This window comes from Mesoplodon densirostris, chromosome 18 (assembly GCF_025265405.1).
Source record: "Mesoplodon densirostris isolate mMesDen1 chromosome 18, mMesDen1 primary haplotype, whole genome shotgun sequence".
Taxonomy (NCBI): domain Eukaryota; kingdom Metazoa; phylum Chordata; class Mammalia; order Artiodactyla; family Ziphiidae; genus Mesoplodon; species Mesoplodon densirostris.
In genome coordinates this window covers 8,527,879-8,540,410 of record NC_082678.1, presented here as the reverse complement: position 1 = coordinate 8,540,410, position 12,532 = coordinate 8,527,879, and the positions used below count along the sequence as shown (strand labels likewise).

General features: G+C 52.4%; 2 protein-coding genes across 2 annotated transcripts in view; one reads left to right on the top strand and one right to left on the bottom strand.

Annotated features, from left to right (window-relative positions):
- EFTUD2 (elongation factor Tu GTP binding domain containing 2) overlaps positions 1-10,304 on the top strand; it is a 32,727-nt gene extending 22,423 nt beyond the window's left edge. Inside the window, exons 14-28 of the mRNA XM_060081804.1 lie at positions 360-495; positions 1,708-1,835; positions 2,742-2,935; positions 3,889-4,000; positions 4,412-4,552; positions 5,205-5,306; positions 6,276-6,358; positions 6,895-6,981; positions 7,207-7,333; positions 7,539-7,626; positions 8,249-8,367; positions 8,505-8,599; positions 9,061-9,214; positions 9,395-9,502; positions 9,834-10,304. Coding sequence (XP_059937787.1) covers positions 360-495; positions 1,708-1,835; positions 2,742-2,935; positions 3,889-4,000; positions 4,412-4,552; positions 5,205-5,306; positions 6,276-6,358; positions 6,895-6,981; positions 7,207-7,333; positions 7,539-7,626; positions 8,249-8,367; positions 8,505-8,599; positions 9,061-9,214; positions 9,395-9,502; positions 9,834-9,929 — 1,770 coding nt within the window. The 3' untranslated portion in view covers positions 9,930-10,304. The remainder of the gene's footprint in view (positions 1-359; positions 496-1,707; positions 1,836-2,741; positions 2,936-3,888; positions 4,001-4,411; positions 4,553-5,204; positions 5,307-6,275; positions 6,359-6,894; positions 6,982-7,206; positions 7,334-7,538; positions 7,627-8,248; positions 8,368-8,504; positions 8,600-9,060; positions 9,215-9,394; positions 9,503-9,833) is intronic.
- Positions 10,156-12,532, bottom strand: HIGD1B (HIG1 hypoxia inducible domain family member 1B). Its single transcript, XM_060081768.1, has 5 exons — positions 12,521-12,532; positions 12,293-12,425; positions 11,534-11,668; positions 10,785-10,895; positions 10,156-10,466 (listed from the first exon to the last, which is right to left on the bottom strand). Exons 1-5 carry the CDS (start codon positions 12,530-12,532, stop codon positions 10,327-10,329), a joined length of 531 nt encoding a protein of 176 aa, XP_059937751.1. The 3' UTR covers positions 10,156-10,326.

Below are 12,532 nucleotides of genomic sequence, written 5' to 3'. Positions count from 1 at the left end.
AGTGATCCTCTAAATCTGAGAAGTCTCTAAATAGGGAAGGAAGGGTAAGGGATTTCCTGAGTGAGATGAGGTGCTGCTTTTTGGACACCAGGGGGCGGCACTGATAGCCGTCCGTCTGAGAGGGCCAGGTTTATTGGCTGGTGGGGGCATTTAACTGAGCTTGCTACACCCACTGTTGGTTTGACGTGTAAGTACCAAAGATTTCCCTGAAACCAAATTGATATCCTTGCCAAGAGCTCTCCCTGTAGAAGAGAACCCAGTGCAGTGACCCTTCCTCTTGCCCTTTGGCCCCCCTTGTCCTCTGTACCACCACACTGGGGCTATCATTCGAGCTGACATGGTGTCTGTTTCTGTTACAGGTCGTGGGTGATGTGGATACCAGCCTCCCGAGGACCCTGGATGAGCTTGGCATCCACCTGACCAAGGAGGAGCTGAAGCTGAATATCCGCCCCCTGCTCAGGCTGGTCTGCAAAAAATTCTTTGGCGAGTTCACAGGTAAGGAGCTCGTCGTCATCACCATTTCCTCCACATGTATCATGGGGACCTTCTCCTTACCCCACAGTGGTGTTTGGAGATCTGAGGCTCTTTTAAGTAAACTGCAGGTCAGGATTCAGGGCACCTGGGTTTTTGCCTAGCTGCTTTGCTTAGAGGATGGTACCAAGAATTCTATGTTGGGAAAACAAAAACAATTAAATTTCCCTACCAGGAGGAGCACGCAAGTAAAGGGGATGGGGAAGCAGATTCTGAGGTTCTGGTATTTTTGCCAGAGGGCAGTCAGGAAGGTGGACTCATTGGTGTGGTAAAATAGTGGGAAAAGCCCCAGGCTGGGACTTGGGAGATGGGTTATAGACTCCGATCTCTCTTTCCCCCAAGCTCCTCTTTCTTGTATTTCAGTCATGCAGAAGGCAGGTACTGTAGTAAAACAAGCCCCAGACTGGTTGGGAAAAGACTTGAGTCTTAATCCTCCTCTGGCCCTGTCCCATGGGGTGATCCCGGGCCAGCCACTCAATCCTTCTGTCACTCTAATTTCTCATCTGTAAAAAAAAAGGGAGGTGGAAAAGGTGATGGCTAAGGGCCCTCTCAGCAATCTCTTGATTCCGAGTCTGGTAGGAATTAGGTATTTGAATCCCTAAAGCACATAATTTTAATGGTTCATTCTGGGCTGGTCATCAATCTGACATAGGAGATCCCAACTAAAAGCAGACATGCTAGGCACCCCAAGGTGCCAATGGAGGTTCTCTCTTGTATGGCTTATTGGCTGTTAGAAAAACAGAATAACTTATTGAACAGAAACGTATGCAGTGTTTCCCAAAGGGAAGAGTGAGTTCGGAGATTGTTCTAAGTAGATCTAGAAAGAAGAGATGGGGTACTTATTTAGTTTTGTGTAAGTGCTCAGTAAGTGCTTATATTCAGTAAAAGGTCATGGACTGATATAGATACATTAAAGTTTTTGTCAGCTGAGTTCCAAGGAACCGCTTAGACCTGCTTCTTGCTCTTCCCTGGCATCAGTGTGATTCCAAATCTTTTAGCAGCATATGCCCAGGAAACAGGGTATCACTTCTGCCTAGAATCATAGGACCATAGCTTTTAGAGCTGAAAAGCAGTCCCCTCACTGTTAGTTTTCTGACCATCATGAGTGGATCAGAACTCCCCACTCCCTTCCCCCATGAGAGTGTAGAGTAATGGCTTTCTCTTCTCCCTCCACAGGCTTTGTGGACATGTGTGTACAGCATATCCCCTCTCCAAAGGTGGGCGCCAAGCCCAAGATAGAGCACACCTACACCGGAGGTGTGGATTCCGACCTTGGCGAGGCCATGAGCGACTGTGACCCTGATGTAAGGGAACGTGGCTCCCCGGTTCTCTGATTTCCGTCCCCTACTGTATGGGGAATACTGTTTTCCAGTCACAGGAGTAATGCCTTCTTTTCCATCCTTACATGGCCCTCCCAATGGGCGTAGTCAGAATGACCTGAATTCAAAGCCCGATGTTACCACTACTGCTGGTGTGATCTTGAGAACGTTGTTTAGGCTTTCTGAGTCTAAGGGTCTTGGTCTCTAAAGTGATGATAATAATTTGTATGTGGTAGTTATGAGAAGTAAGTAAGATTAAGCAAGTGTCATGGTTGTGTTTAGCATGGTGCCTGACAGGTAGTAAAGATTCAACGAATGATAACTAATCTTGTCAGTCCTGGCTTTTAATTTTTGATTGATTGATTGATTGCCGCACAGCACGCGGGATCTTAGTTCCCTGACCAGGGATCGAACCCGTGCCCCCTGAAGTGGAAGTGTGGAGTCTTAACCACTGGACCACCAGGGAAGTCCCAGTCCTGGCTTTTAAAAAAATCTTTCCCAGTCCTTCCTTAGGCAGTCTAATTTCTTGGCATAAACATTACAGCCAGTCGAGAATTGTGAGTTACTTCTTTGGAGGAAATTTGGGGCAAGTTAGTCTTATAATCTTGCAAGTTAAAAGTGCCATTCTACCATCCTAAACCTGCTTCTCTTTCCCAGTGCCCTCATCCCCCCCAAGAAAAAGGAAGATTCTTTTTGCTATGCCTGTGACGTCTATTAACTAAGCAGGGGGTGGGCCTTGGTTGGAATTTTCCCAGGAGATTGCCATATCTTCTTCTCGGTCTGGGCTGCCTTCTCGTGGAGCTCACGTCATTGCTAACAAGGAAGGTGGAGACAGTGGTGCTTACCCACAGAGTCCGTGTGGTTGAGGCTGCACTCTGTCGCCACCTCCAGGGTCCCCTGATGTGCCATACTACCAAGATGTACAGCACAGATGATGGAGTTCAGTTTCATGCCTTTGGCCGAGTGCTAAGTGGCACCATCCATGCTGGGCAGCCTGTGAAGGTACTGGGGGAGAACTACACCCTGGAGGATGAGGAAGACTCCCAGATATGCACCGTGGGCCGCCTTTGGATCTCCGTGGCCAGGTACTGCCAACCAGGGCCCCTAGGGGCATGCCTGGGCCTCTGCAGTGGAACTGCCCCAGTGAGCTGAAAGGGGTGGTCCTCCTTGGAAACACAGTAGCTGCCTGGCCCCCTGTGATGGGGGTAAGATGGACACTCCTTCAGCAGATCTGTTGACTTCTGGTTCTTACTATCCAAGGTTGCTAGGCTCACAAGGCAGCTACTGTTGGGATAATGCCAAGAGCCCTGCCTTTGCCTTTTGGATGGTTTGTATAAACTCTTGTAGCAGGATTTCCATGTTCATTCATCTTAATCTTGTCTTCCTCTTCTGTGTTCTTTAAATCATAACCTTTATGTTTCTTCCCAAAGAAATTATTTCCCAAACTCCACTGACTATTTTTTGACTAAGATAAAGACTTTGCTGGGTCCCTTGTAGCATCCCAGTCTGCAGAATTAAACTTCGCTTGTGTGTCTGGGCTGCTTGTCAGTTCATCAGTTTGGCGTTTTAGGTAGAAAGCCGAACCGAGGCTGTCCTGTTCCTAGGGTGGCTGCTGCACCTTGCCACTAGCCCCTTTTCCCTCCAAATTCACCCCATTCTCTAGAAGCCAGAAGAAAATTAAAGAGCTAGGAGAGTTGCAGTATCTTCTGTGGTGCTTTTGGCATCTCCTTACATTCTACCCCTTGGGTAGTGGTTTGCTTACTACCAACATCTAACTGGAATTAGATTTGCCTGTTTTGTCCTCATGTTATACCTTGCATTTTTCTTTCATGGCATGCATCAGTTTGTAACCACATGTATGTGTGGCTATATTATTGATTTATCGCATCCCTCCCCTGCTAGAGTATCTGTTTTGCTCACCCTGCTCCTGGCTCAGTGCCTGGCACAGAGCAGGTGCTCAGTAAATTTTTATGGAATGAATAACTACTCTGGAATACTCTGCCCAAGTTCCATTGCTGCTTATTGGATGCTGCTCCAGGTACCACATTGAAGTGAACCGTGTTCCTGCTGGCAACTGGGTTCTGATTGAAGGTGTCGACCAACCAATTGTGAAGACCGCGACCATAACTGAACCCCGAGGCAATGAGGAGGTAAGAGTTTTGGAAGAGGCAACTAGATTGGCTTAAGCTAGAGGGTCACGAGGAGCCGCAGCACACGTGAGCACCAAGCAGCAGAACACGCAGGGGTTGAACCTGGCGTCACTGCTGCTTCCTGCTGCCAGGCCTCAGCATGGGCCCAGCCTTCCAGATCTGACCCTGCTGGACTCTCCTTGTACTGAATGCTAGGAACTAGAAGGGATCCTTTTATTCTTTCCCTCCTCTTTTTGTTCTGCCAACATATGTGGGATTAAATGGCCCTTCAGGTTGCCTCCAAGCAGCGCCCTGGCTCCAGGTGGGGGGGATAGTCCGCTCTCCAGCAGGTCGTCAGCTTCTCCCTGACCTCTGCACTGTCTGTGCCTGCTCAGGCCAGGTGTCCTCACTGCTCTGCGTTTTGGGTCTCAGGCTCAGATTTTCCGGCCCTTGAAGTTCAACACCACATCTGTTATCAAGATTGCTGTGGAGCCAGTCAACCCCTCTGAGCTGCCCAAGATGCTGGACGGCCTCCGCAAGGTCAACAAGAGCTATCCGTCCCTCACCACCAAGGTAGGCCCAAGGCCGCAGTCGCTGCCGAGCCCTGTGTGCCCAGGCTGAGGGGTCTTTGCTTGTGCCGCACCCTGCTTCGTGTCCATCGGGTGGCTCTGATCTGCTGCTTCCAGCAGCCTACATCAGGGACTGGTCCCTGTCTGTTAATTGTGATTTGAAGGCAGCACAAGACCCCTGTTTGTGTGCATGGGCCTGTATGCACGTGTGTGTGCATCTTACACAAGCGTCTTTAAATAGGAAAGGTGATTCCTGGAAAGTACACTTTTAATTGATTTTTCCAGAAAACACACAGGGAAAGGTGAGTCACTCTGAGCCTGCCAGCACAGCTTTCTGAGGAGTTGGCCAGGGCTACAGGGTCACCTGATATCCACAGACAGAGCAGGGTTTTCCCTAAATGGCTAAGATGTTAATTCAGTCCGTGACCTCACACCCAGTAGCACTGTGCTCAGTGGTCCAGGTGTCTCGAGGACTGACTCATAGGTCGCTGCTCCCCACTGACCCTTCCTGGAGAGGCTGGAACCAGCGCCGACCAGTGGCTTTTCTCATAGGGGGCTTGGGCACCTCCTCCTGGGTTCCAGCCTTGATGCTGTCTGCCTGCTGTTACTGCCACAAGAGAGTCCAGGCTGTGACCACCAGCGTCGCTGTGTTTCAGGTGGAAGAATCTGGTGAGCACGTGATCCTGGGTACTGGGGAGCTCTACCTGGACTGTGTGATGCACGATTTGCGGAAGATGTACTCGGAGATAGACATCAAGGTAAAGCAGCCTCTCCTTTCTTTGGCGCCTGCTTGGCCAGGAGCTTGGCTCACAGCTCCAGGCTGATTTTACAGGCAGCCAAACCCTTGAGTCCCCAGGAAGGCCCAAGGGGAGAAGGGTGGTCCAGGGGAGGAGATCGGTGTGGGAAAAGCATGACCTGTTGCTCCCTGTGTGGGAAGGATTGGAAATCCAGTTTGCCTCCTTCGGTGGGGGTTATTCTCAGTGTCAAACGTTCAGAGTCAAGGCTCCCAAGCCAAAGTTATTCTTGATCTTTTGTTAAGAAAATGGTTGCACAGCTAAGCCATCTGTGGTGATGAGGGCTCAGAGTGGATGGTTTCGAGGAGAGCGTGGGGATGGGCTCTTCTGGACTCGTGGTGAGGTCTTAATGTAGCCCCTCAGTTAAACTGCCCGTCGCACAGCCTTGGTCTCAGTGGACACACACATCTTCTCCAGGGCCCTGGGTGGTGGTCGTGGGAGTGAGTGCCCTCAAGTGCCCCTCTTAGCCCAGGGCTGGTGCTGTAGAAGACGCTGCGTTTTTCCGGGAGTAGGCCGTGTGGGGGCTTCCGGGAGGAGCTGTGCTGCCCCGAGGTCGTGGGTTGAGGATGGAACGGGCGCTCGCCAGTCAGTCTGTCAAGGCAGAGCTCTGACAGACCCACGGTGTTCAGTGGATGCTGGTGGGATGGCTCTGTGGATGTTGAAAGATACCTTGGGAGACCATAATTTAGGCCCTAAACTGATCTCCACTTACTCTTGGCTCAGGAACATAAATGGTGCGCTACACTAAGTTTTCCAGGCTGCTCAGTGTAGGTGCAGACTTTTAGCCTCAGCCTGCTATGGTACTTGTCGCTAACGCTGATTAAGACAGGGGTTCTCGCAGAGGTAGCGTCAGGGGAACCTTGGAGTCCCCTTTGGTAGAAGGTTGTCCTCCCAACAGTTAGACCTTGCCTAACAGTTTATTTTGTGTCTCAGGTGGCTGACCCCGTTGTCACGTTTTGTGAGACGGTTGTGGAAACATCCTCCCTCAAATGCTTTGCTGAAACTCCCAATAAGAAGTAAGCTGGGGGTCATAGTGACCCTGGGACTCACAGGGGTCGCTTTCCCCTGCCCCCAACTCTACCCCAATCACAAATAGAGGCCCCTAAGTCTTGGGATGAGGGTGCTTAGGATACTAGAGTTTAACCTCAGCCCTCTCATTATGCCTTTGGACACGATGCTGTGGAATTCTTTGCCTTAGTTACTCCCAGTGGTTTTGTAATTGCCACTTTTTCTCTCTGTATAATATGACCATCTTAAAATTTTCCCTAGCAGCACCTCTACTGTTTCACTGTTCAATAACTAATACTGTTTAAAGCTTTTTAAACAAATGCCCCAAATCTTACTTTTTTAAAGTGATAGATTCCCATGTCAGAAGATGAGCCCTTTTCCTCTACTCTGCTCCTGTGGCCTTCACTGATGTCGCTGCCGTAGCTCTTTCCTTTGTCACCCTTTCTTAGGAACAACCCTTCTGACCCCGCTCAGAGCCCACTTCCTTTCTGATGAGAGGGTCAACCTGCTGACCCTCCTCATTACCCATTTCCTTTCTGACTAGGAACAAGATCACCATGATTGCTGAGCCTCTTGAGAAGGGTCTCGCTGAGGACATAGAGAACGAGGTGGTCCAGATCACGTGGAACAGGTGAGAACGTGGCTCTGATTCCAGGGCCGGACAGCTTACCTGATGAGTCTCTAGCACGACACATCCCTCCCTCTAGGAATCGATTTTGTCTCCCCCTTCTCGCTATGGTCCTGGCACAGTGTAGGTAGGCTGAGGCGACTGTCATCCAGAAAAGCAAGATCTGTGGCCTCAGGAACGGGCAATCACAGAACTGTCTGACATGACCATTTTCTCCTCCTCCCCCAGAAAGAAGCTGGGAGAGTTCTTCCAGACCAAGTACGACTGGGATCTGCTAGCTGCCCGTTCCATCTGGGCTTTTGGCCCTGATGCCACCGGCCCCAACATCCTGGTGGATGATACCCTGCCCTCTGAGGTACAGAAGAACTAGTGGAAGCCCTGTGGCCTTCTCTTAGCTCTTGAGTGGAAGAAACTACAAAGTGTTCTCATTTTTCCCGAAAGTATTTTGTATCTTCTGGTGAAGAAGAGTACCCTTTTACTGGTGTACCTACCTCCTTCTCCCTCTAAACTCTTCGGCTGTTGCCAGGGTCACTGCTAAGGGGTCCTCATGTTTTGTGCAGGTGGACAAGGCTCTTCTCGGATCGGTGAAGGACAGCATCGTTCAAGGTTTCCAGTGGGGAACCAGGGAGGGGCCCCTGTGTGATGAGTGTAAGTCCACCAGCGCCTCTGCCTTTGCCGCCCCAGGTCTCTAGGGTCCTTGCATCTGGGTGTATGAGGTGGGGTGGGCTCATCTTTGGGACCCGGCAGAAGCAGCAGCTTAGGGCCCACAGGGCCTCCCCATGTCCTGGGCCAGCTTCCTCCCTTCTCCTTCCCAATCCTGGTGCTACTGCTTGGTACATCTTAGAAATGGAAGTCACATCTAGATTGACATTTGCTCCTCATTTCTGGAATGTGTTTCAGGAAGGGTATCCGGGGGATGGGATTGGAGTGGTTTATAGACCAGGACTGAACTTAGTAGGGACAAATGTGCAATTCCTGGAACGTATTCTGCATCCCCCAAATAATTAAATATCTGGAAAAGAAACACATAAACTTCTAGGGACACTTTATGCTGTCTGAACGTGGCCTGAAACCAACACTGAGAACATACGCTTACCTTCACACCTCCGCATATGCTATCAGAACACGCATCTGCAGGCTGATTCTGTACCACGTCTTTCACGGCTACAAGACAGCTGCAGTGCTGCAGGAGGTTCCTGGCTGCTCTGCCCGTGCGCCCTTGACTAGCACCAGAACCACTCAGCAGTCAGCTCCCCCTTCTCCTTTCCAGTGATTCGAAATGTCAAGTTTAAGATCCTGGATGCGGTGGTTGCCCAGGAGCCCCTGCACCGGGGCGGGGGCCAGATCATCCCCACGGCCAGAAGAGTCGTCTACTCGGCCTTCCTCATGGTGAGCGAGCAGGGCTGTCCTGCCGCAGGGCATCAAGTGGGGCCTCGAGGCCGCTGTCCCCCAGCCTTCCCTTTACCCGGTTCTCGGTCCTCAGCCTTCCCCAAGCTGAGGAACCCTTCCTCCTGGCTCTCTTGCAGGCCACCCCTCGTCTGATGGAGCCCTACTACTTCGTAGAGGTCCAGGCCCCCGCAGATTGTGTTTCTGCTGTTTATACTGTCCTGGCCAGGCGCAGGTGAGCCGCCCAGGCACGTAAGGGAGGGGGCAGCGAGCACAAGCCCAGCAAGAGGGAACCTCGCTGTGGAGGAGGAGGGACTGGACCTCACACTTCCCACTCCTGAAACCAAGGTTTTTAGAAGGAAGTAGGAAAGGAATGAGGCAATCCCCAGCCTTACCACAGATTATAATTTGAGATTTCTCCTTGGGCTTCCCCCTCAGAGAGCTCCTGGGGCAGGTATTCCTGGGGTGTGTCAGTGGTGGGAATGTCTACAGGTCCTTGTCTCATCAATGTTGCACTGTTGCCCAGAGGTTGCTGCCCCTTTGACTTCCACAGGGAACTATGCCAAGAGCCGTTTCTGCCCTCTGTAGCGCACTTGTGGTTATCCTTTCTTTGATGGTCAACATTTGGGGGTACACTACTTCTCTGCTTTTGGCCTCTTCAGGACTAGGGACTCAGCCTTTGTTTTTCTGTCTCAGGGGGCATGTGACTCAGGATGCACCCATCCCAGGCTCCCCTCTCTACACCATCAAAGCTTTCATCCCCGCCATCGACTCTTTTGGCTTTGAGACCGATCTGCGGACTCACACGCAGGGGCAGGCCTTTTCCTTGTCTGTCTTCCACCATTGGCAGGTAAGAAAACAACGCAGGCTGGCCGCTGTGGTCCCCACCTCTGCAAGGCCATCCCCTCTGACCTGTTCCTCTCCAGGCCCCAAGGGGGATCACCAGCATCCTAGAGAAGGGCCCTGCTTCTAGGCCGGATGCTCTGGGAGGTCGGCCTGGACCATCTGATGAAACCACTTTGCCTTTCAGATTGTACCCGGTGATCCTCTGGACAAGAGCATTGTCATCCGTCCCTTGGAGCCGCAGCCAGCGCCCCACCTGGCCCGAGAATTCATGATCAAAACCCGTCGTAGGAAGGTACGTGTCCCTCAGACCCACAGCCATCCCTCCACCCCCAAGGGTCTTGCCAGGAGTTGGATCTCCCTTCATTTCTTGCTTTTGGACCCTTCTCCCAAAAACTGAAAGTATTTCACAGCACAGCGTGGAGAGTCACGATCTGTATAGGCTTCAGGCAACCAGACCCGGGGCCGTGTGCCTGGGAAGGGAGCGCCTTCCCCTGGCCTGGGACAGTACCCTGAAGGCAGGGCTCCCGAAGCAGCTCAGCCGACACTCGGCCCCCACCTGCTCCCCACACTCAGGCACAGCTCGGTCACGCAGGGCTCATCCTTGCATTTGCCCCACTCTGCAGGGCCTGAGTGAAGACGTCAGCATCAGCAAGTTCTTCGATGATCCTATGTTGCTGGAGCTCGCCAAGCAGGATGTTGTGCTCAATTACCCCATGTGAGCGCCCGGACACCTGGCGGCTCCTGCTGCCTGCACGGGGCTGCATCCTGGACTTTGAAGCTAGGACCTGGTGGGACTCGGACTCCGTGCTGTCAGAGCGTGTCTGGGACTGCTGTGGCCGCCCTTAACAAGCCCAGAGCCTCCAAGCCTCCAACCCAGCCGGAGGAGCATTTGGCTTCCTGGTTCCTCCTGTGGCCTCTGCCTGGCTCCATTCCCAGAGAACAGAGAGGAGCGTGGGCTCAGGGAAGGAGAAGGGGACGGAAGTGTTGAAGCCCACGTGGCCCTGTCCTCAGGATTTACGTGGATTTTTATTTTATTTTTTTTTGTATAAAAGTTTGACCTTAGACATGGTTTATAAATGAACAGAACATTCTGACCTCTGCCTTGCTCCGTTCTTTTCATCCCCACCGCTCCGCCCCCTTCCCTCCAGCACAGGCTCGTCCTGGCACTTGGGTCCTGGCTCTGTGTCGTCTCCCACGAGGCTGCACTGACTGCTCCCAGCTGCAGCCTCTTCCTGCCTGGTCCCCAGGGAGGCGGCCTGTGGGGGGAGGAACGCCTGCCTCTTCACTCGGTGTTCCCATGAGCACTGAGGCCTCTTTACTGTCCCCAGCTCCCATTCCTGGTGGATGGCACCTGAGGGGGCTTGGGAGTTGTTGGGTCTCTGGGATCAGAGGGCTACAGCTCCTCCTCTGCCCCTGAGGATTCTCCTTGCCCTGGAGCTGGGGGCCAGAACTCTTTGCTTTCCAGCCCTTGGCTCTAAGTCCTCCTACCAGCCACTACCAGTCCCTTACTCTGCTCTCGTCTACGTGAAGAAGAGACTGTTGATTTGCCTCAAACTCCTTTATTAGGTGCCTACCAGGGGTTGGTCGAAGAGGTCTGACTGCCCCAGGCCTGCAGGAGTCCCACTTCTCCCCAGCATCCCGTGCGGTTCTCTTGATGTAGTCTCTGTACATCGTGTACACAGCACCTGTGTGAGGGAGAAGGGAAAAGGCCCCATGACTTCGCACCCTCCACCCATCCTCTGACTCTCTCAGGTGTCCCAGAGTCCTGGGGGTCCAACACTAGCTATATCCCCTCGAGAGTCCAGCTTTGTTGCTTATCTTTCCGCCCTAGGTCACCACAGCTGCTGCAAACACCTGGCCGCACAGCCTGGGGAAACATCCCATTTAACACTTGACAAAGTACTTTAATGTATATTATCTGTCTGAGAAACCTCACGGCAGTGCACGAGGGAGGCAAGCTGGGGTGGTTGTCATCATGTCGCACGTGGGGAAACAGATTTGTCCACTGTCGCACAGCTAGTAAGTAGCTGTCTGCCTTTTGATCCAGAGAGGAAAAGAAATTCAGCATGGGTTCTGCTGCGTGGTTTTTCTCATTTCTAGGACAAACTCACGAAACAGACTGTGCATCTTCCCCTGGAACAAAGGAAATTAAACAGGGAACCCTGAAACTGTCTCAGTATGAGGACCTCACCAAGGACTTGCTGTGGAGCCTGGTATAGGGAACAGGGACTGAACTCATGGTCCCTTAACTGTCAGGACTCACAGCCAGATTTTGCCTAATCAGTTTTGCCCTCATTCTCCCGTGACCCCACCAGCTACTGACCCAGCACGATCACACCCACAGCACAGGCCTGGGCTGCCACTCGGGTGTGACTCAGGTGTGTGGGCATCTTGGTGGAACCACGAGGCTCCAGCCGGTAAATCCTGTACGCTGCCAGCACCACGCAGCCTCCTAAGCCTAGGGAGGCAGAGAACTGACCCCTTGGACCTCAGTCACCAAGTACCTCGCTCTCCTGGTGAGAGACACCTCACTAGGCAGGCTGGGCATCTGGATAATCAGCTGCCTTCCTGCTGCTGCTTTGGGGCTGGCAGTGGGGTGAGGAGAGGCTATCATTAGAACATTGAGTTGCTTCTTCTCAAAGATATTTACAAAGTGCTTCCCGCCAATGACTCCCCTCCTCCCTGTACAGGTAGCCCATCATCATGACTCTTCCACCCCGCTTAGCTCTTCTCCAACTGCTGCCAGCCCCCACAGCTGTTCTAACCTCCCAGGGCCAGGGGAAGGGAGCCCTGGGGGACCCCTAACTGCTCCTGCCCATCCTGACACTGGTGTTGGTATCCCATGCGCTTGGTTGGCTGCCACCTCCAGCCATCCAGCCATCCAGACTCCTTCGTTTCATTGTCAGGTTGTGTCCCTTAGTTCCTCGGCACCTTTGTTGTTGGTTCACTTCTCTTCTAGCTGTTGATTATTCGATGGGTAGGACCACTTGAGTTCTGTGCTTCATTCTTTGAAAGGACTAGGAGACATGTTCTCTGAGAGAAGGCCCCCTCCTCGTCCCCCATTCCTTCATCTCCCACTCACCTATAGGCACCAGCAGAGACTCCCTGGTCTTCCTCAGGAACTTCTCAGACACGCTGTCCTCACCCTGAGGTGATGCCCACCAGCCTTTGTTAGCAGACGTGATCCTGCCCCCAGATGCTAGGAGCTGGGGCTCCTAGGCTTCAAACCAGTCCTAGAAGGAGGCAGGAAGAACTCCAATTCCCAGTCAAGGGTGAGAAGGAAGAAGTGGACTGCTGAGACCTCTCTTACCATGCCCAACAT